Source organism: Electrona antarctica (assembly GCF_951216825.1).
Source record: "Electrona antarctica genome assembly, chromosome: 1".
Classification (NCBI taxonomy): domain Eukaryota; kingdom Metazoa; phylum Chordata; class Actinopteri; order Myctophiformes; family Myctophidae; genus Electrona; species Electrona antarctica.
In genome coordinates, this window is record NC_136806.1 from 4,748,100 (window position 1) to 4,767,329 (window position 19,230).

Consider the following 19,230-nt stretch of genomic DNA (forward strand, 5'->3'; position numbering starts at 1 on the left):
AGCAGGCGCTGTGATACTCGCGGTCGGCTTTATCCACCATCGACCGAGAGAACAACCGATGAAGACACCACACACAGCAGTTTGTCACAGGCTCTTCAAAGTAAGTGTTACGCGCGATAAAACCTTGGCAATACGCTATCGAGGGATTAATTAATACTGGCGGGAAATGGGTTGAGACTTTTAGTTGTAACAGAGTAATTCTAAATTCGAGTACTTTTTAGCACCACGGATGCTTGGTGAATCTCTAACACACACAAGGTCACGAGAGAGGTCCCAGCACTCGGTGTTAACTACAGTAGTAGCTTTTAAAGCGAACATCTAACACTTTTCATTCCTTTGGGAACGTGTCGTTTTTTTTGTCGACGACACTTTTTTTTTTTCTTCTTCCCCCCTAGCAGCACAAACTTAAAATTAGACTTTTTTTCTTACAGCGTCTCAGTGTGTGTGTGACCCAGCCAGGGGGGATGAATCGTTCAGGCTTCAAACACCATCAGCTGCCTGTCAGAGCATCCGCAGCATGCTGTCAGCCAGTTGTACTGGGGTGGGAGACAGTAGTTCTCTCCTACAATATGGCCAATTCAGCACTTACCTCTTTTTACACTAATTTTAAAGTAAATTGGCTGTGGTGGGCTTGTAGACAGCAGCTGCATTGGCTAATTTGAGAACAGCATAAATATCTCAGATTATTTTATAGATTCATAGATTATATGTTTGGTCGAGTTCACTTTATTATTATATTATTTTGTCCTATAGGCTACTTGTGTTTAGTTTAACTTTAGCTGTATACTTTAGTTTAACTTTAGCTGTATACTTTAGTTTAAAAAGTTGTTAAATAAAATATAAAAACAAAACAACAAAAATAAAATGCTTTGGGACCTCACTTTGCTTGGCAGTAATATTATCGATTCTCTGTGGGTTGGAATCTCACTTTGGATTGTGGGAATGAAGGCAAATGGAGACAGAGATGGAGGCAGAAATGCATGATGGGAGATTTTTTTAGAATGGCCATGAATGGCACTTCTTCTTCTTCTTCTTCTGGACTAGGAGAATCAATAAACAGCAGCTGTCAGGATTCACAGCATGCAGTGGCTTAATCCATTTAGGCCTGACGTCGAAATAAATAAAGTCTTTTGAAAGAATATATATTCAAAGATTTGTGCCGCATTTTCACGATTTTTCAAAAATAGCAGACCTACAAGCTCGTAGCGCGCCACTTGGTGGCGCGCTATGAGCTTGTAGATCTGCTATTTTTCAATAGCTAAATAATGCTTAGTTAAAACACCAAAATGGGTTCCTGACTGAGGTCGATTAAAAAAGAAAGGCTTCTAAATCCTAAAAAAAAAATCTGAAAAACCTATGTTTCTATGTCAGTGGTGCTCAACCTTTTTCATGTCAAGGACCCCCAGAATTATCTCTATTGGGCCACGGACCCCCATCTCAAAATATGTAGTTCCAGGGACCCCCCGGCCCAGAAGCCAATATTTTAGTTAAAAATGTTCGCTCTGAAATATATATATTCAATGATTTGCGCCACGTTTTAACGATTTAAAAAAAATAGCAGACCTACAAGCTCATAGCACGCCACTCGGTGGCGCGCTATGAGCTTGTAGATCTGCTATTTTTCAATAGCTAAATGATAACATAAGGTTTAAAACACCAAAAAGGGGTTCCTGCCCAAAATGGGTTAAAAATCCTCCCAACCTCGGGGCGATTCTGTATCAGTGCAGACAGTGCAGATGATGACGAATGACTCTTCATGGAGAGAGTGACAACATGGGGGGTAGCTGACAGCACGGCATGAGCTCCGTAAATGACGCATATAGTTACGTTGGTTAGACATCAAAGTCAAAGTCAAAGTTGTACGATTAGTCACAGACGTTACCGCAGTGAAATTTGTTCTCCGCATTTGACCCATCTCTTGGAGCGGTGAGCCGCAGCGTGCGCCGCGCTCGGGGAATCATTAGTTGATTTGACCCCCCAATCCAACCCATTGATGCTGAGTGCCAAGCAGGGAGGCATTGGGTCCCATTTTTACAGTCTTTGGTATGACCCCGGCCGGGGATCGAACCCTGACCTCCCAGTTTCAGGGCGGACACTCTAACCACAAGGCCACTGTCTGGACATACTAACAGTCCGAGAACAACACCGTTGCTCCCGACATGTTACATTTAATACAATGAACTATCCCGTGATGTGGGTTAAAACTCACTTGAGCCTCCCGACATGGCCTGGCAGGTTAAAACTCACTCCCGACATGGCCTGGCAGGTTAAAACTCACTCCCGACATGGCCTGGCAGGTTAAAACTCACTTCCGACATGGCCTGGCAGGTTAAAACTAACCCGTGGCTTCCTTCCTGCGGTGTTGATTTCGGCGACTAAAACTAAGACGAAAGATGTTCGTCGACTACCTTTTTTTCCACTGACAAAAAAATAAATGGAAACTAAATGAAAACTAAGCTGTGAGGACTAAAACTCAGACTAAATATACTGACAATTTCGTCAACAAATAAAAACTAGACTAAAATGTTAGGAAGGCACTAGTGGACGTTCTGGACCAGAGTCATTTTACAATTAGTTGCATGCTGAAAATAGACGATCTACAAGCTCACAGGCTTGTAGATCTGCTATTTTCAGCAAGTCAAAAAAAAAACATACGTCGGACCAGACACTTGCACCCGTAAATTACTGCTTAAACAGAAAATAAAAATAAGTCACTTAAAGCAGCAATACAATATGTATATTGTTATATTGTATGTTGTATATTGGGTTATCAGTGGGAACTTTGGACACAAATAGCATGGCAGAAGGGCACGGTGGCACAGTCGGTAGTGCTGTCGCCTCCCAGCTAGAAGGTCCTGGGTTCGATTCCCGCTCAGGGCGCTGTGGGTGCTGGCGGCGTGTTTCCTCCTCCGCGTCATCAGTGCCCATTCCCGAGGTGGGGTTGGCGAAAGGGCCTTTCTGTGTGGAGTTTGCATGTTCTCCCCGTGTCCCCTAGGGTAGGTACCCTCACAAAAAACATGCAGTAATCCTGGTCTCTAAACTGCCTCCCCCTGGCCAGCCGGGGCGCCTGATGGAGGGGAAAGGAACTGGTTGGAATAACGTGTTCCTTCCACGCACTACGTCCAACCAGGGAAACTCCCCCCTGTCAGGTGTAAAGGAGCAACTTGAACACTCAGGAAGCATGAGTTCAAGTCCGTTGCTCTCCCCATGTCCCCCATATACGTATGGGGACTAGGTTGGTGGAGGGTGTGTAGAGCCCAGGATCACATTAGATAATTGAGACAGGGGTGAAAAATGGGTTACAAAATCGTGGGATAAAAAATATATAAAAAATAATAATAGCATGGCAGACAACGACTTTCTACTTCATTACCCAAGAGTCTCAAGCCAAGGCAGTTCTGCCTTAATTGGTGCCACGGCAAATGTCAGGATGAATCCCCTATACATAATAGTACAGTAATAATAATAATAGTACCCCCCCCCCCCCCCCCAGTCTATACATTTATGGAAGGATGACTGTTATTGCTTGTTGTGGGTCCATGATATGCTATATAGCCCGTAGGTCAGCTATTTCAGGAGGAACCAATCAAAATGTATAACATTTTAAAATGTTAGTCAGCTCCAGTATATTATTATTATATTTTATATATATTTTTTTTTGCTAGAATCATTAAGGAGACATGTCTCCCCTCACGGTATTCACTTGCGTTATGTCTGAAACAACTGTACTCATGAATTAAACTGAGCCTCAAACAGTCACATCAACTCTCGAACAAACTGCGTGTCTGACTTGTGCGTAATTTGAACCCTAAAAGGAACTCTGTAATTTGAACCCTAAAAGGAACTCTGTAATTTGAACCCTAAAAGGAACTCTGTAATTTGAACCCTAAAAGGAACTCTGTAATTTGAACCCTAAAAGGAACTCTGTAATTTGAACCCTAAAAGAAACTCTGTAATTTGAACCCTAAAAGGAACTCTGTAATTTGAACCCTAAAAGGAACTCTGTAATTTGAACCCTAAAAGGAACTCTGTAATTTGAACCCGAAAAGGAACTCTGTAATTTGAACCCGAAAAGGAACTCTGTAATTTGAACCCTAAAAGGAACTCTGTAATTTGAACCCTAAAAGGAACTCTGTAATTTGAACCCGAAAAGGAACTCTGTAATTTGAACCCGAAAAGGAACTCTGTAATTTGGACCCTAAAAGGAACTCTGTAATTTGGACCCTAAAAGGAACTCTGTAATTTGAACCCTAAAAGGAACTCTGTAATTTGAACCCTAAAAGGAACTCTGTAATTTGAACCCTAAAAGGAACTCTGTAATTTGAACCCTAAAAGGAACTCTGTAATTTGAACCCTAAAAGGAACTCTGTAATTTGAACCCTAAAAGGAACTCTGTAATTTGGACGTGTGAGGTTTCTGTCCCGACAAAGACAACATCCTAGAGATGTTCAGTATCTGTTGTTGTACATGTTGGAGCGTTTAGTCGCTAACTGACATTTCCTTTGATTATAGATGCAATTTTGAGGCAGATGGAGTGCAGCATTACACGGTGCATAATTAGCCAAATAGAGTAATTTCACAATGGAACGGCTTAGAGGCCAGAAGGCACATCCATCTTTGTGTTGCTAATTATATAACGGGTCGTTTCGAGGAAGCAATCTGATTGGTTGACACAGCCTTCTAGCCGTGCTTCAAACGAGCATGATGGAACACTTAATCAAAACAAATAAATCAGCTGCTCTGTTCTCCCAGAGCGCATCAGACTGGGTGGATACAGGCTAGCGAGTTTCTTGGGACAACTGTGGTCGTATAGTGGCTACATCTGTCATTAAAACAAATATATATATTTTTAGCTATTATCTTAGTTTTCGTTCTCTCTGCGAAGTACGAACATATTTGTACCCCCCAGTTATGGGACGTTATCATCCATGTACGATCATGTTTGTACCATGTTCGTTCACTCGTCTATATAATGGTTGAGCCCCACAGCAGCTATTAACGTTGATCTGGTTGCTATGAAACGCCTCCGTCACCACCAGCTATGGGACGTTAAAACTGGTCTCCGTTTATCTCGGTTCAAAGAAGGATTTCCAAACCTCCATAAGTCGGATTCTACGAGAGCTGTCCTTGGTGGATCTTTAGCCATCCAAAGTTCAGGAAGTAATTTGTGACTTTGTCTCGCATCGCTCCCGACATGTACACGTTTCTGGCGAAAGGTAAACAGTGTGCGCTAATGCTAATGAGAGCAACAATGTTTACAGTGATTGTGTCACAGGGGTGGTGCTGGAGGGAGGAAACAGATCCTGTTAAAGTGGACGCAGGGGCGTCCTTAGGAATCTGGAGGCCCGTTTCAAGACCATATATGAGGCCCCCATATACCTATAATGACAATTATTTTGTTGATACAGCCATATTGATACAAATAGTTTGACTGTCGTCCCTTCACAAATTAAAGTGCACATTTACCAGGTTATTTATTTACATAAAATAGGTGTAACTTAACATTGTGGGAGAGAGCAAGGCAGTGAGTGAGCGAGATAGAGAGAGAGCCAAGAGTGGCGGGGGTTGACTGACGCCTGACGTTCAGTTGGAGCTTGGAGGCCCCCCTGAGGGTGGAGGCCCCCCTGAGGGTGGAGGCCTGTTTCAATTGAAACTGGTGAAACATAGCTAAGGCCTCTGGTGAAACATAGCTAAGGAGTGGACGCAGCCCTGGCACAGCTTAACTACAATTATGCTAACAGCTAGCAGCAATAAAACTAGTTAAGGCTAACTGTTGAATAATTGCAATGGGGGTGCTTTAACATCATTAATGCACTTCCGCGCTGCCTTGCAGCATCACAGGCGTTCATTAATGATGTTAAACCACCCCCTCTCGTGTAATATTGCTTAATTGTTTCATCCCGAGTATTAACCATTTCTCATTTTTGCCATTTGTTCCGTGATTTGTTCCTGCTCTTGTCAATAATGGAGTAGAACCATCCATACTCTCCATCTCTCATTCCTGCCTGACCTCCATTGGTGGAAAGTAACTAGCATAATATAGGCACATTTACTTAAAGAACCACTTCACCACTTTTCAACCTATCTTCATATAATAGGTCCTCACTAATAATCATGATAAAATGGCACAATTATTTTTCTACTTCGTCTGTGTCTCATAGGAGGGCTGTGGGCAGTTTAGAAACCGTCCTCCAGTGACATTATCATTAGGTAGATTTTTTTTTTTTTAATTTTTTTACAAAAATGTTTAGATTTTCATTATCGTGAGGACGATGGCTTCCATTTTCGCATTGCAACTTTTCAGGACTAGAAAGCCTGCAGTTTCTATTAGCTTGTATTCCCCATCGATGATGTCACTGGAGGACGGTTTCTGATTGCCCACAGCAAATAATGTACTTTTACTACACTACTGTATATTTATTACTAGTTACTTTGATTATTATTACAAAACATACCGGTACATTAAACACAGCTCTATATACATTTCGGCCATTTGAAAATAGACAATAGATTTGAGGAATTGTGAGCTTGTAGATCTGCTATTTTCAAAATATTTCACTATTCTGCATAGTGAGTACTTTAACTACTTTTACTTGTGGTACTTTAACAGTTTGACGCCATACCCCGCGGTACCCGCCTTTTAATCAAATATCCTACGCTGCCTGGATTGTTTTATTACCTTTGGAGCATACGCTGAAGTATTTGGGCGTTTTATCCGTGAAAATCGGGTAAAAAATGGTCGTTCGTCTTGTTATGATCAGATGCACCAGCGGCCATGACAATGCGAAACGAAACCACAGTGCAGAGCAAGTTGTAGTCAAAACAAACCCCCCGTCCACTTGCATTGGGCTCAATTTCCCAGAAGCCCTAGCAGCCCAGCATAAGTTTCGATTTCCGGTTTCGTCATCAGCACACAAAGCTAACTCCCTCTGCTGCGCGGCAGAGGCGGACTTTTTTATTATTATTAATGCGATGCGATTAAACACATAAAACAAATAGCGGGGATGTCGTATTACACAGCATCGGAACACTGGAGTAAACAATTCTCGGCCGTCAAACTGTTAAGTACATTTTGATACCAATACTTTTGTACTTAATTTACTCAAGTACATTTTGAATCCTGGACTTCAACTTGCAACAGAGTATATCTCTACATTGCAGTAATTGATACGTTTGAGTACTTTTTTTTCCCATCACTGCTGACCTCTCTCACTGTAACCCCTCCAGTCCGCTCTCGTGGCTGTTGCTTGGTGACCCCACGACCTTTCCTCTCGTGCCACCCCATAGGCCAGAATGAACACTTTGTTCCCACAAAAGGTTGTTTTTATTTTTCTGACCCCGTGGACTTATAGGCAAAAGTTCTGACTTATTCTCTGTTTTGTAGTCACTTTTAATAGCTTTCTACTTGTGTTGCTCTTATTTTATTGGACTGTAAAGCTTTTGCAAATTGTATGCAAGAATGTGCTTCTCAGCCGTACAGTCGAGTACACTGTTTCTTTTGTTCTCTAGCCCCATTAGTGAGAGTTCCGAGGATGGCAGTGTCGGTCAGTTCACACCATTTGACCACCATTCTTTGTTTAATCCATTCTGTACGGGAACCCCTTTTGGTGTTTCAAGCGTTATGTTATACTTTAGCTATTGAAAAATAGCAGATCTACAAGCTCATAGCGCGGCACCGAGTGCCGCGCTACGAGCTTGTAGGTCTGCTATTTTAGAAAAATCGTGAAAATGTGGTGGATATCTTTGAATATATATTCTTTCAGAGCGAACGTTTTTTAACTCAAATCTTTGCTTCTGGGGAGGTTCCTGCCTGGAACAACATATTTTGAGATTGGGGTCCATGGCCAAATAGAGATAATTCTGGGGCTCCTTGACATGAAATAGTTTGAGAACCATTGATATAGAAACATGGGTTTTTCAGAAAACTGTCAGGATTTAGAAGACATTTTGTAGAATCGTCCTCGGGTATAAATGGGTTAAGGGCCAGTGCGGCCTCTAGGGACCAATAACCCTGCTTTGTTCTTTTGCATATACTTTGCAGCTCGTCTTTTCTTCAAAACTTTCTCTCTCATTTTCCCTGCCCTGTTCTCCCTTTTTTTCAAAAGGTCTCTCCGAGGAAGGACTCACAGCGTCTTTAACAACATGTCATATAAGATATTGTTTAACCCATTTAGGCCTGATTTTACCGAAATTTAAAAAAAATCTTTTTTTAAATTTCTGAAAAACCTCATCAGTGGTTCTCAATATTTCATGTCAAGGATCCCAAAAATGATATGTAATATGCCTCCGCCCCCCATCTGAAAATATGTTGTTCCAGAGACCCCTCAGAAGCAAAGATTTGAGTTAAAAACGTTCGCTCTGAAAGAATATATATTCAAAGATACATTTTCACAAATGTTCAAAAATAGCAGACCTACAAGCTCATAGCGCGCCACTCGGTGGCGCGCTATGAGCTTGTAGATCTGCTATTTTCCAATAGCTAAAGTATAACATAATGCTTAAAACACCAACAGGGGTTCCCGCCCAAAATGGATTAATGTTTTGTGCGTGTGCTGCTCACCCTGCCGTGCACGTCTCTCTATACCAAACCAACCCGTGACTCATAACTCCATACAAATTAATATTTCATTGACCTCAATAGCAGAAGTTTCAGGGACACCACTTCAGGGGGGAGAGCATTATTCATTTTTTATCATGCATTCTATAGAGCGCAATCCTTTTTTATTACTCTGCGGAGACAGTTGTAAATGCGCTGACACTCGAAACGTCGCTTCTTCCCTGCCTTTTGTCCCAAATCTCCGGCCCTCTCAACATCTGTCTGTGCGTGCACATTAAATATGCATATGCCGTATGTACAGACAGATTTACATATTGTAATAAAGTGCATATTTTCTCACTCGATCCATCTCACTTAATCTGTTAATCGCTCTCAAGTACCCAGTGTATGGCCCTTATGGCTCCATTTGGATCCATTGTGTTAACTGTGTATGACCCTTATGGCTCCATTTGGACCCATTTGTACGCCGTTAACCACATTATAGTCCTGCATGTGTTCCTACTTGCTGCATGTTACTGTATTACAGGCATCATTTAAACGAAAATGTTTCGTGATTTTTTTTTTTTTTTTATGTATTTTTCAAAATGTTTAAAAAATAGCAGATCTACAAGCTCGAGTCCAGGCTTAAAATAAGTAATTTGTTGGTTGAACAACTCCCATTCAGGACAGGAACCCCTTTTGGTGTTTTTACCTTCTTGTTGCTATGCGTACAGTACATAGCAACATAACATTTGTTTCATTTTCATACCAATACTTTTGTACTTTTACTCAAGCAAATTTAGAATTCTGGACTTTTACTTGTAACGGAGTATTTCCACAATGCAGTATTGATATACTTTTACTTAGTGAATACGTTCTCCACCAGTGGTATTTAAACACAATCTCCCCTTCGCCTTCCCTCCATGTCTTGCTCTAAAAGGCTGGGAGGCTGACAGCCGTGGCTGACACATTGACGCGGGCGCTGGCGTGTGGCTGTCAGAGGCCCGGCCGTGTCAGATCACACAGTGCTCCACTATCAGGAACGGCATCAAGCAGGTGCCAGATTAACCCATTTAGACCCGAGTTAAAAACATTCACTTTGAAAGAATATTATATTCAAAGATTTGCGCCACATTTTTTTACGATTTTTCAAAAATAGCAGATCTACAAGTTCATAGCGCGGCACTCGGTGCCGCGCTATGAGCTTGTAGATCTGCTATTTTTCAATAGCTAAAGTATAACATAATGCTTTAAAACACCAAAAGGGGTTCCCGCCCAGAATGGATTAACCTGCGTTGACCCGTTGAAACTTCACAACCAGCCGCTGGATTTGAACATCAATCAGTTTGCCGTGTGTCACTAGAAGATTTTGCGCAGGAACGGGCAGCGGAGATTAATTGCAGATGACAAATCACCCTCCTAGCTGTCTCTCCCCCCCCCCCCCCCCCCCCCCCCCCCATCTTTACTATAACACTAATGCTGCCTCCATGCCCCCAATATCTAATACCCACAAATAAAGCTTTTTTTTTAATATACTCTCCGATTTCAATTGACACTCAGGATCTTGACAGTGTAGCTGTGCCGTTTCTTGGATAGGAGTGTATAAGGAGCTTAACTATAAGTAGACTCAAAGCTGCATTCCGTATAGATTTATCGTCCTTTCCAGTCAGTTCTGAAACCCATGGGTATGAGACAACATTTCTACCACTGAGCTAAGGGGTTATCGGCCGCGTGGGCAGGTGAGAAATTGCGCTTTGCATTTCAGGCAGCATCTCTTGTCAACCAGCAGTGGGCCTTATACCCAAATACTTGACAGCGTCTACATTTGCAGGGGGGACATATATACTTCCAACCATTATGCTTGTTGCTGGTTGCTGTGACTATGGTTTCCCCTTGCAGGAACACACAGACAGCAGTGCAACACCGATGGCATTGATGACACAGAAATCTGGGTTATGTGTCCACACGTACCACGCTTTCATCTGTCACAGACTTATACACAAAAGCGGTGAAGCATTTTTAGGAACTTTGTTCTGCTAAAGAAATAGATAATGGAAAAAAATAAATATATATATATATATATATATATATATATAATACACACACACACACACACACACACACACACACACACACACACACACACACACACACACACACACACACACACACAGTACAGTGAGAAACAAATTAAGATATCATCTTAGACAGGTAGGCTACATTAGCTTATCAGGTAAAGAGCGTATATGCATATCTAATCAATAGCTGTAATATCACAGCTGAATGAGCAAGGACTTGAGCATGCTGTAAATACATGTACATACATTAGAGTAATTTAACCCAATCAAATGTGCAAACGAGTAAGCCTTGCCAAGCCATGAGGCCCATATAGGGCAGGAGCCTATCTCCTGTTTCTGTAGCCATGAGGCCCATAGGGCAGGAGCCTATCTCCTGTTTCTGTAGCCATGAGGCCCATAGGGCAGGAGCCTATCTCCTGTTTCTGTAGCCACGAGGCCCATAGGGGCAGGAGTCTATCTCCTGTTTCTGTAGCCATGAGGCCCATAGGGCAGGAGCCTATCTCCTGTTTCTGTAGCCATGAGGCCCATAGGGCAGGAGCCTATCTCCTGTTTCTGTAGCCATGAGGCCCATAGGGCAGGAGCCTATCTCCTGTTTCTGTAGTCATGAGGCCCATAGGGCAGGAGCCTATCTCCTGTTTCTGTAGCCATGAGGCCCATAGGGCAGGAGCCTATCTCCTGTTTCTGTAGCCATGAGGCCCATAGGGGCAGGAGCCTATCTCCTGTTTCTGTAGCCATGAGGCCCATAGGGGCAGGAACCTATCTCCTGTTTCTGTAGCCATGAGGCCCATAGGGGCAGGAGCCTATCTCCTGTTTCTGTAGCCATGAGGCCCATAGGGGCATCAGCCTATCTCCTGTTTCTGTAGCCATGAGGCCTATAGGGGCAGCAGCCTATCTCCTGTTTCTGTAGCCATGAGGCCCATAGGGGCAGCAGCCTATCTCCTGTTTCTGTAGCCATGAGGCCCATAGGGGCAGGAGCCTATCTCCTGTTTCTGTAGCCATGAGGCCCATAGGGGCAGGAGCATATCTCCTGTTTATGTAGCCATGAGGCCCATAGGGCAGGAGCCTATCTCCTGTTTCTGTAGCCATGAGGTATATAGGGGCAGGAGCCCATCTCCTGTTTCTGTAGCCATGAGGTCTATAGGGCAGGAGCCTATCTCCTGTTTATGTAGCCATGAGGCCCATAGGGGCAGGAGCATATCTCCTGTTTATGTAGCCATGAGGCCCATAGGGGCATCAGCCTATCTCCTGTTTCTGTAGCCATGAGGCCTATAGGGGCAGCAGCCTATCTCCTGTTTCTGTAGCCATGAGGCCCATAGGGGCAGCAGCCTATCTCCTGTTTCTGTAGCCATGAGGCCCATAGGGGCAGGAGCCTATCTCCTGTTTCTGTAGCCATGAGGCCCATAGGGGCAGGAGCATATCTCCTGTTTATGTAGCCATGAGGCCCATAGGGCAGGAGCCTATCTCCTGTTTCTGTAGCCATGAGGTATATAGGGGCAGGAGCCCATCTCCTGTTTCTGTAGCCATGAGGTCTATAGGGCAGGAGCCTATCTCCTGTTTATGTAGCCATGAGGCCCATAGGGGCAGGAGCATATCTCCTGTTTATGTAGCCATGAGGCCCATAGGGGCAGGAGCCTATCTCCTGTTTATGTAGCCATGAGGCCCATAGGGGCAGGAGCCTATCTCCTGTTTCTGTAGCCATGAGGCCCATAGGGCAGGAGCCTATCTCCTGTTTCTGTAGCCATGAGGCCCATAGGGGCAGGAGCCTATCTCCTGTTTCTGTAGCCATGAGGCCCATATGGGCAGGAGCCTATCTCCTGTTTCTGTAGCCATGAGGCCCATAGGGGCAGGAGCCTATCTCCTGTTTATGTAGCCATGAGGCCCATAGGGGCAGGAGCCTATCTCCTGTTTCTGTAGCCATGAGGCCCATATGGGCAGGAGCCTATCTCCTGTTTCTGTAGCCATGAGGCCCATAGGGGCAGGAGCCTATCTCCTGTTTCTGTAGCCATGAGGCCCATAGGGGCAGGAGCCTATCTCCGGTTTCTGTAGCCATGAGGCCCATAGGGCAGGAGCCTATCTCCGGTTTCTGTAGCCATGAGGTATATAGGGGCAGGAGCCTATCTCCTGTTTCTGTAGCCATGAGGCCCATAGGGCAGGAGCCTATCTCCGGTTTCTGTAGCCATGAGGCCCATAGGGCAGGAGCCTATCTCCTGTTTCTGTAGCCATGACGTCTATAGGGCAGGAGCCTATCTCCTGTTTCTGTAGCCATGAGGTATATAGGGGCAGGAGCCTATCTCCTGTTTCTGTAGCCATGAGGTATATAGGGGCAGGAGCCTATCTCCTGTTTCTGTAGCCATGAGGCCCATAGGGAAGGAGCCTATCTCCTGTTTCTGTAGCCATGAGGCCCATAGGGAAGGAGCCTATCTCCTGTTTCTGTAGCCATGAGGCCCATAGGGCAGGAGCCTATCTCCTGTTTATGTAGCCATGAGGCCCATAGGGGCAGGAGCCTATCTCCTGTTTCTGTAGCCATGAGGCCCATAGGGCAGGAGCCTATCTCCTGTTTCTGTAGCCATGAGGCCCATAGGGCAGGAGCCTATCTCCTGTTTCTGTAGCCGTGAGGCTACAGACCGCAAGACCACTGAGCAGGAGTCAGCATATATACATAAAATAATAATAATAATAATAAGAAATGGCACTGATGATGAATGACTCTCTATTTGTGTCCATGTCCACATTTTAGAGCTCCGACAGCTGCCGGGAAAAGCAAGTGTTTGGTCCAGCCTGGAGCCCTCGGCTGTAAGGCATCTCAAAGTGTTTGGTCCAGCCTGGAGCCCTCGGCTGTAAGGCATCTCAAAGTGTTTGGTCCAGCCTGGAGCCCTCGGCTGTAAGGCATCTCAAAGTGTTTGGTCCAGCCTCGGGCCCTCGGCTGTAAGGCATCTCAAAGTGTTTGGTCCAGCCTGGAGCCCTCGGCTGTAAGGCATCTCAAAGTGTTTGGTCCAGCCTCGGGCCCTCGGCTGTAAGGCATCTCAAAGTGTTTGGTCCAGCCTGGAGCCCTCGGCTGTAAGGCATCTCAAAGTGTTTGGTCCAGCCTCGGGCCCTCGGCTGTAAGGCATCTCAAAGTGTTTGGTCCAGCCTCGGGCCCTCGGCTGTAAGGCATCTCAAAGTGTTTGGTCCAGCCTGGAGCCCTCGGCTGTAAGGCATCTCAAAGTGTTTGGTCCAGCCTCGGGCCCTCGGCTGTAAGGCATCTCAAAGTGTTTGGTCCAGCCTCGGGCCCTCGGCTGTAAGGCATCTCAAAGCGTTTGGTCCAGCCTCGAGCCCTCGGCTGTAAGGCATCTCAAAGTGTTTGGTCCAGCCTGGAGCCCTTGGCTGTAAGGCGTCTCAAAGTGTTTGGTCCAGCCTGGAGCCCTTGGCTGTAAGGCGTCTCAAAGTGTTTGGTCCAGCCTCGAGCCCTTGGCTGTAAGGCGTCTCAAAGTGTTTGGTCCAGCCTCGAGCCCTTGGCTGTAAGGCGTCTCAAAGTGTTTGGTCCAGCCTGGAGCCCTCGGCTGTAAGGCATCTCAAAGTGTTTGGTCCAGCCTCGAGCCCTTGGCTGTAAGGCATCTCAAAGTGTTTGGTCCAGCCTCCAGCCCTTGGCTGTAAGGCATCTCAAAGTGTTTGGTCCAGCCTCGAGCCCTTGGCTGTAAGGCGTCTCAAAGTGTTTGGTCCAGCCTCCAGCCCTCGGCTGTAAGGCATCTCAAAGTGTTTGGTCCAGCCTGGAGCCCTTGGCTGTAAGGCGTCTCAAAGTGTTTGGTCCAGCCTCGAGCCCTCGGCTGTAAGGCGTCTCAAAGTGTTTGGTCCAGCCTCGAGCCCTCGGCTGTAAGGCGTCTCAAAGTGTTTGGTCCAGCCTGGAGCCCTCGGCTGTAAGGCATCTCAAAGCGTTTACCATGTTTTGCCTCATCATTCACAAGCAGTTTATTGCTAGGCTGATGTCTGCCCTTCATAATCCAAACTTTAGTAGCCTAACTTTGTAATAGAGTACAACCTTGAACTTTAGTGGCAAATGGACTGGATTTATAGGCTACACTTTATAGCGCCTTTTCTACTCGTTATTCACCTGTACACATTCAGCCATTCACCCATAAGGTGGGACGCTGTTTTGTTATGCGGTACACATTCACACAACAACAACAATGTTTTGTTATGCGGTACACATTCACACAACAACAACAACAATGTTTTGTTATGCGGTACACATTCACACAACAACAACAACAATGTTTTGTTATGCGGTACACATTCACACAACAACAACAACAATGTTTTGTTATGCGGTACACATTCACACAACAACAACAACAATGGTGGTGAGAGACGAGTGCAAGGCCCCGCCCCCAAGCTGCTCATCGGGAGCAGCTACTGTATAATGTATATATGGGTTCAGTGCAGTGTTGATTTTGTTGACTACCTTTTCTCACTGACGAAAACTAAATGGAAACTAAGCTACGATGACTAAAACTAAGACTAAATATATTGAGAATTTCGTCAACAAATAAAAACTAGACTAAAATGTTAGGAAGGGACTAGTGGACAAGAGATCCAGTATAAGTCATTTTACAAGCTCACAACGCGTCGCTTGTAGATCGGCTATTTTCAGCAACTGTAAAAACAGTCATTACGACGGCATCAAGGCCCGCCGAAATACATTTTAGTCGACTAAAACTAAAACTAGACTAACACTAAAACATTCCAGGTGACTATTCAAGAGACTATGACTAACACTAAAATCAAAAATTGCTGCCAAAAACAACGCTGGTTCAGTGTCTTGCTCAAAGACACTTCCGACACGCAGTTCAGGAGGTATTGACGCCCCGCGGGTGACTTGGGACGGGGGGGGGGGGGGGGCCCAAGTCACCCGCCGCCACCCCGCCCCCCGAGTCACCCGCCGCCACCCCCTCGAGTCACCCGCCGCCACCCCTGATCTAAAACTGAAAGCAATTAAAGTTCCGGTCTGGTGTGGTTCTGTTCTGTTCTCTGTTCTGTAAGGCATCAGTATTATCCATCCTTCCTCTGTTTCCTAGGTAACGGAAACGAGGACGGGGCCCCTCGGTTGCAGTAACTACGACAGCTTGGATTCGGTTAGCTCCGTGTTGGTGCACAGCCCGGAGAACAAGATCCACCTGAAAGGTAAGCTCCGTGTTGGTGCACAGCCCGGAGAACAAGATCCACCTGAAAGGTAAGGTTAGCTCCGTGTTGGTGCACAGCCCGGAGAACAAGATCCACCTGAAAGGTAAGGAGCTCCGTGTTGGTGCACAGCCCGGAGAACAAGATCCACCTGAAAGGTAAGGAGCTCCGTGTTGGTGCACAGCCCGGAGAACAAGATCCACCTGAAAGGTAAGGTTAGCTCCGTGTTGGTGCACAGCCCGGAGAACAAGAACCACCTGAAAGGTAAGGTTAGCTCCGTGTTGAGTTGGTACACAGCCCGGAGAACAAGATCCACCTGAAAGGTAAGGTTAGCTCCGTGTTGAGTTGGTACACAGCCCGGAGAACAAGATCCACCTGAAAGGTAAGGTTAGCTCCGTGTTGGTGCACAGCCCGGAGAACAAGATCCACCTGAAAGGTAAGGTTAGCTCCGTGTTGGTGCACAGCCCGGAGAACAAGATCCACCTGAAAGGTAAGGTTAGCTCCGTGTTGGTGCACAGCCCGGAGAACAAGATCCACCTGAAAGGTAAGGTTAGCTCCGTGTTGAGTTGGTACACAGCCCGGAGAACAAGATCCACCTGAAAGGTAAGGTTAGCTCCGTGTTGGTGCACAGCCCGGAGAACAAGATCCACCTGAAAGGTAAGGTTAGCTCCGTGTTGGTGCACAGCCCGGAGAACAAGATCCACCTGTAAGGTAAGGTTAGCTCCGTGTTGGTGCACAGCCCGGAGAACAAGATCCACCTGAAAGGTAAGGATGGAACTATAGCTCTGTGTTGGTGCACAGCCCGGAGAACAAGATCCACCTGAAAGGTAAGCTCCGTGTTGGTGCACAGCCCGGAGAACAAGATCCACCTGAAAGGTAAGGATGGAACTATAGCTCTGTGTTGGTGCACAGCCCGGAGAACAAGATCCACCTGAAAGGTAAGGATGGAACTACTCGGGTACGCACCCACGCACACGGCGCACACGCACACACACCGTGTCATAGGATGAGAGTCCTCATCCGCATGCACACACGACACACACGCTTATGCCTAATTCATGCTCTGCGCTGTTCTAAGACAGCCGATCTACAAGCTCCCAACGCGTCGCGTCTGCCACGCGTTGAGAGCTTGTGGCTCGGCTATATTCCAGGCAACCCGACAAAGTATAAATCGGGGCTTTAGACATGAAGCGTGCAGGCCGTGCATGTACACAAACACATGCAGTATACATGCATGCTCATATCTTCAGAAATAGCCCAGTGTTCTGCACACACGTCCCCCGCCTCCGCCTTTGTCAAAGCCACATTTCCAGAGAGTGTGGGATGTCAGCCGGAGTGCATCTGTGCAGCGGTACAGGCAGCGCATTCATTCCAACGGAGATTTACGGAGGATATGAGAAAGATTCAAGCTCGGGGGATTTTCGGCTGCGTTATGCAACATCAGTTTCCTTTCAACCTGGCGTGTTGTGGGGAGTTGGGACACCGCCACACAAACCACAGTGTATATAAGGGTTATAAATAATACAGGAGCAGCCGGTGAAACCTGGGCTTTGTTGACACACAGACACACAGACGCACACACGCACAGACACACAGACACACAGACGCACACGCACACACGCAGTCCAAGAGGTGCACGCCCATCCACAAGTAGGCCATTTTGACGGATGCTGGATTCAAATAGGCAACACTGTAGAAGGTCCGAACACCGTCTTAATGCTCTCCAAATTATTTGTATTCAATAAGCGGTAAGAAAAAGAAGAAGAAAAACCACAACGTTTGGGCGTCTGTAACCTTCGTCGGGGTACACCCGACGAAGGTCACAGAGGCCGAAACCTTGTGTTGTTTTTTAACCGTTTAATAACGTTTTGGGAGCATTAGCACGGTGTGCAGATCCTTTTCCTTTTCTACAGACATAATATTCCAAAAGGAAATATTCAAAACATTTTCAAAATGATATCAGAAGCTGAGGCATGGATCTTCAGCACATCTGCGAATTAGCAATGTGTGACACGAATAAACGACCGGAAAATTTGAAATATTGGCCAAATGCGACATGTACTGTATATGCACTTAATACAGTTGCAACCACTATATTAATGGAACGTATTTCATACAGCTTAAGTTAAAAAATTGTGAACTATCCCTTTAAGTCTAACCCCCTGGACCCATGGCTAGAGAAGACTCCATAGGTTGCTGGAGTCACTCTCTGTATGTGACCCATGCAGAATGGCTGCTACCCTCCAGCTGTCAGTGTCTCTACTGCGCCTCAGCGCCTCTGCTTCCATGTTCTCTGACCAGAACATGTGTGGTGACCCCATGCTATGACCCCAAACTATACTATAGGCCTTATAATGTACTCCTTTCTGAATTGAACCATTGAACAACTCCACATGTCCTGCCATTGGCAGTTCAGTAGGTTGTCAGTGCATTGTCAGAAACAGAACAGTTCAGTAGATTGTCAGTGCATTGTCAGAAACAGAACAGTTCAGTAGATTGTCAGTGCATTGTCAGAAACAGAACAGTTCAGTAGATTGTCAGTGCATTGTCAGCAACAGAACAGTTCAGTAGATTGTCAGTACATTGTCAGCAACAGAACAGTTCAGTAGATTGTCAGTGCATTGTCAGAAACAGAACAGTTCAGTAGATTGTCAGTGCATTGTCAGAAACAGAACAGTTCAGTAGATTGTCAGTACATTGTCAGAGACAGAACAGTTCAGTAGATTGTCAGTACATTGTCAGAAACAGAACAGTTCAGTAGGTTGTCAGTGCGTTGTCAGAAACAGAACAGTTCAGTAGATTGTCAGTGCATTGTCAGCAACAGAACAGTTCAGTAGATTGTCAGAAACAGAACAGTTCAGTAGATTGTCAGTGCATTGTCAGCAACAGAACAGTTCAGTAGATTGTCAGTGCATTGTCAGCAACAGAACAGTTCAGTAGATTGTCAGTACATTGTCAGAGACAGAACAGTTCAGTAGATTGTCAGTACATTGTCAGAAACAGAACAGTTCAGTAGGTTGTCAGTGCATTGTCAGACACAGAACAGTTCAGTAGATTGTCAGTACATTGTCAGAAACAGAACAGTTCAGTAGGTTGTCAGTGCATTGTCAGACACAGAACAGTTCAGTAGATTGTCAGTGCATTGTCAGAAACAGAACAGTTCAGTAGATTGTCAGAAACACAACAGTTCAGTAGATTGTCAGAAACAGAACAGTTCAGTAGATTGTCAGTGCATTGTCAGAAACAGAACAGTTCAGTAGATTGTCAGACACAGAACAGTTCAGTAGATTGTCAGTGCATTGTCAGAAACAGAACAGTTCAGTAGATTGTCAGTGCATTGTCAGAAACAGAACAGTTCAGTAGATTGTCAGTGCATTGTCAGAAACAGAACAATTCAGTAGATTGTCAGTACATTGTCAGAAACAGAACAATTGTCAGTAACAAAGGGGGGTATTTGCAAAG

At 45.4% G+C, this 19,230-nt stretch overlaps 1 protein-coding gene across 1 annotated transcript in view; it reads left to right on the top strand.

Moving 5' to 3' along the window:
- The window catches only part of brinp2 (bone morphogenetic protein/retinoic acid inducible neural-specific 2), a gene marked incomplete at its 3' end in the record, with an annotated part of 362,351 nt that overhangs the window by 246,411 nt on the left and 96,710 nt on the right, over positions 1-19,230 (top strand). The window contains exon 5 of the mRNA XM_079507203.1: positions 15,666-15,771. Coding sequence (XP_079363329.1) covers positions 15,666-15,771 — 106 coding nt within the window. The remainder of the gene's footprint in view (positions 1-15,665; positions 15,772-19,230) is intronic.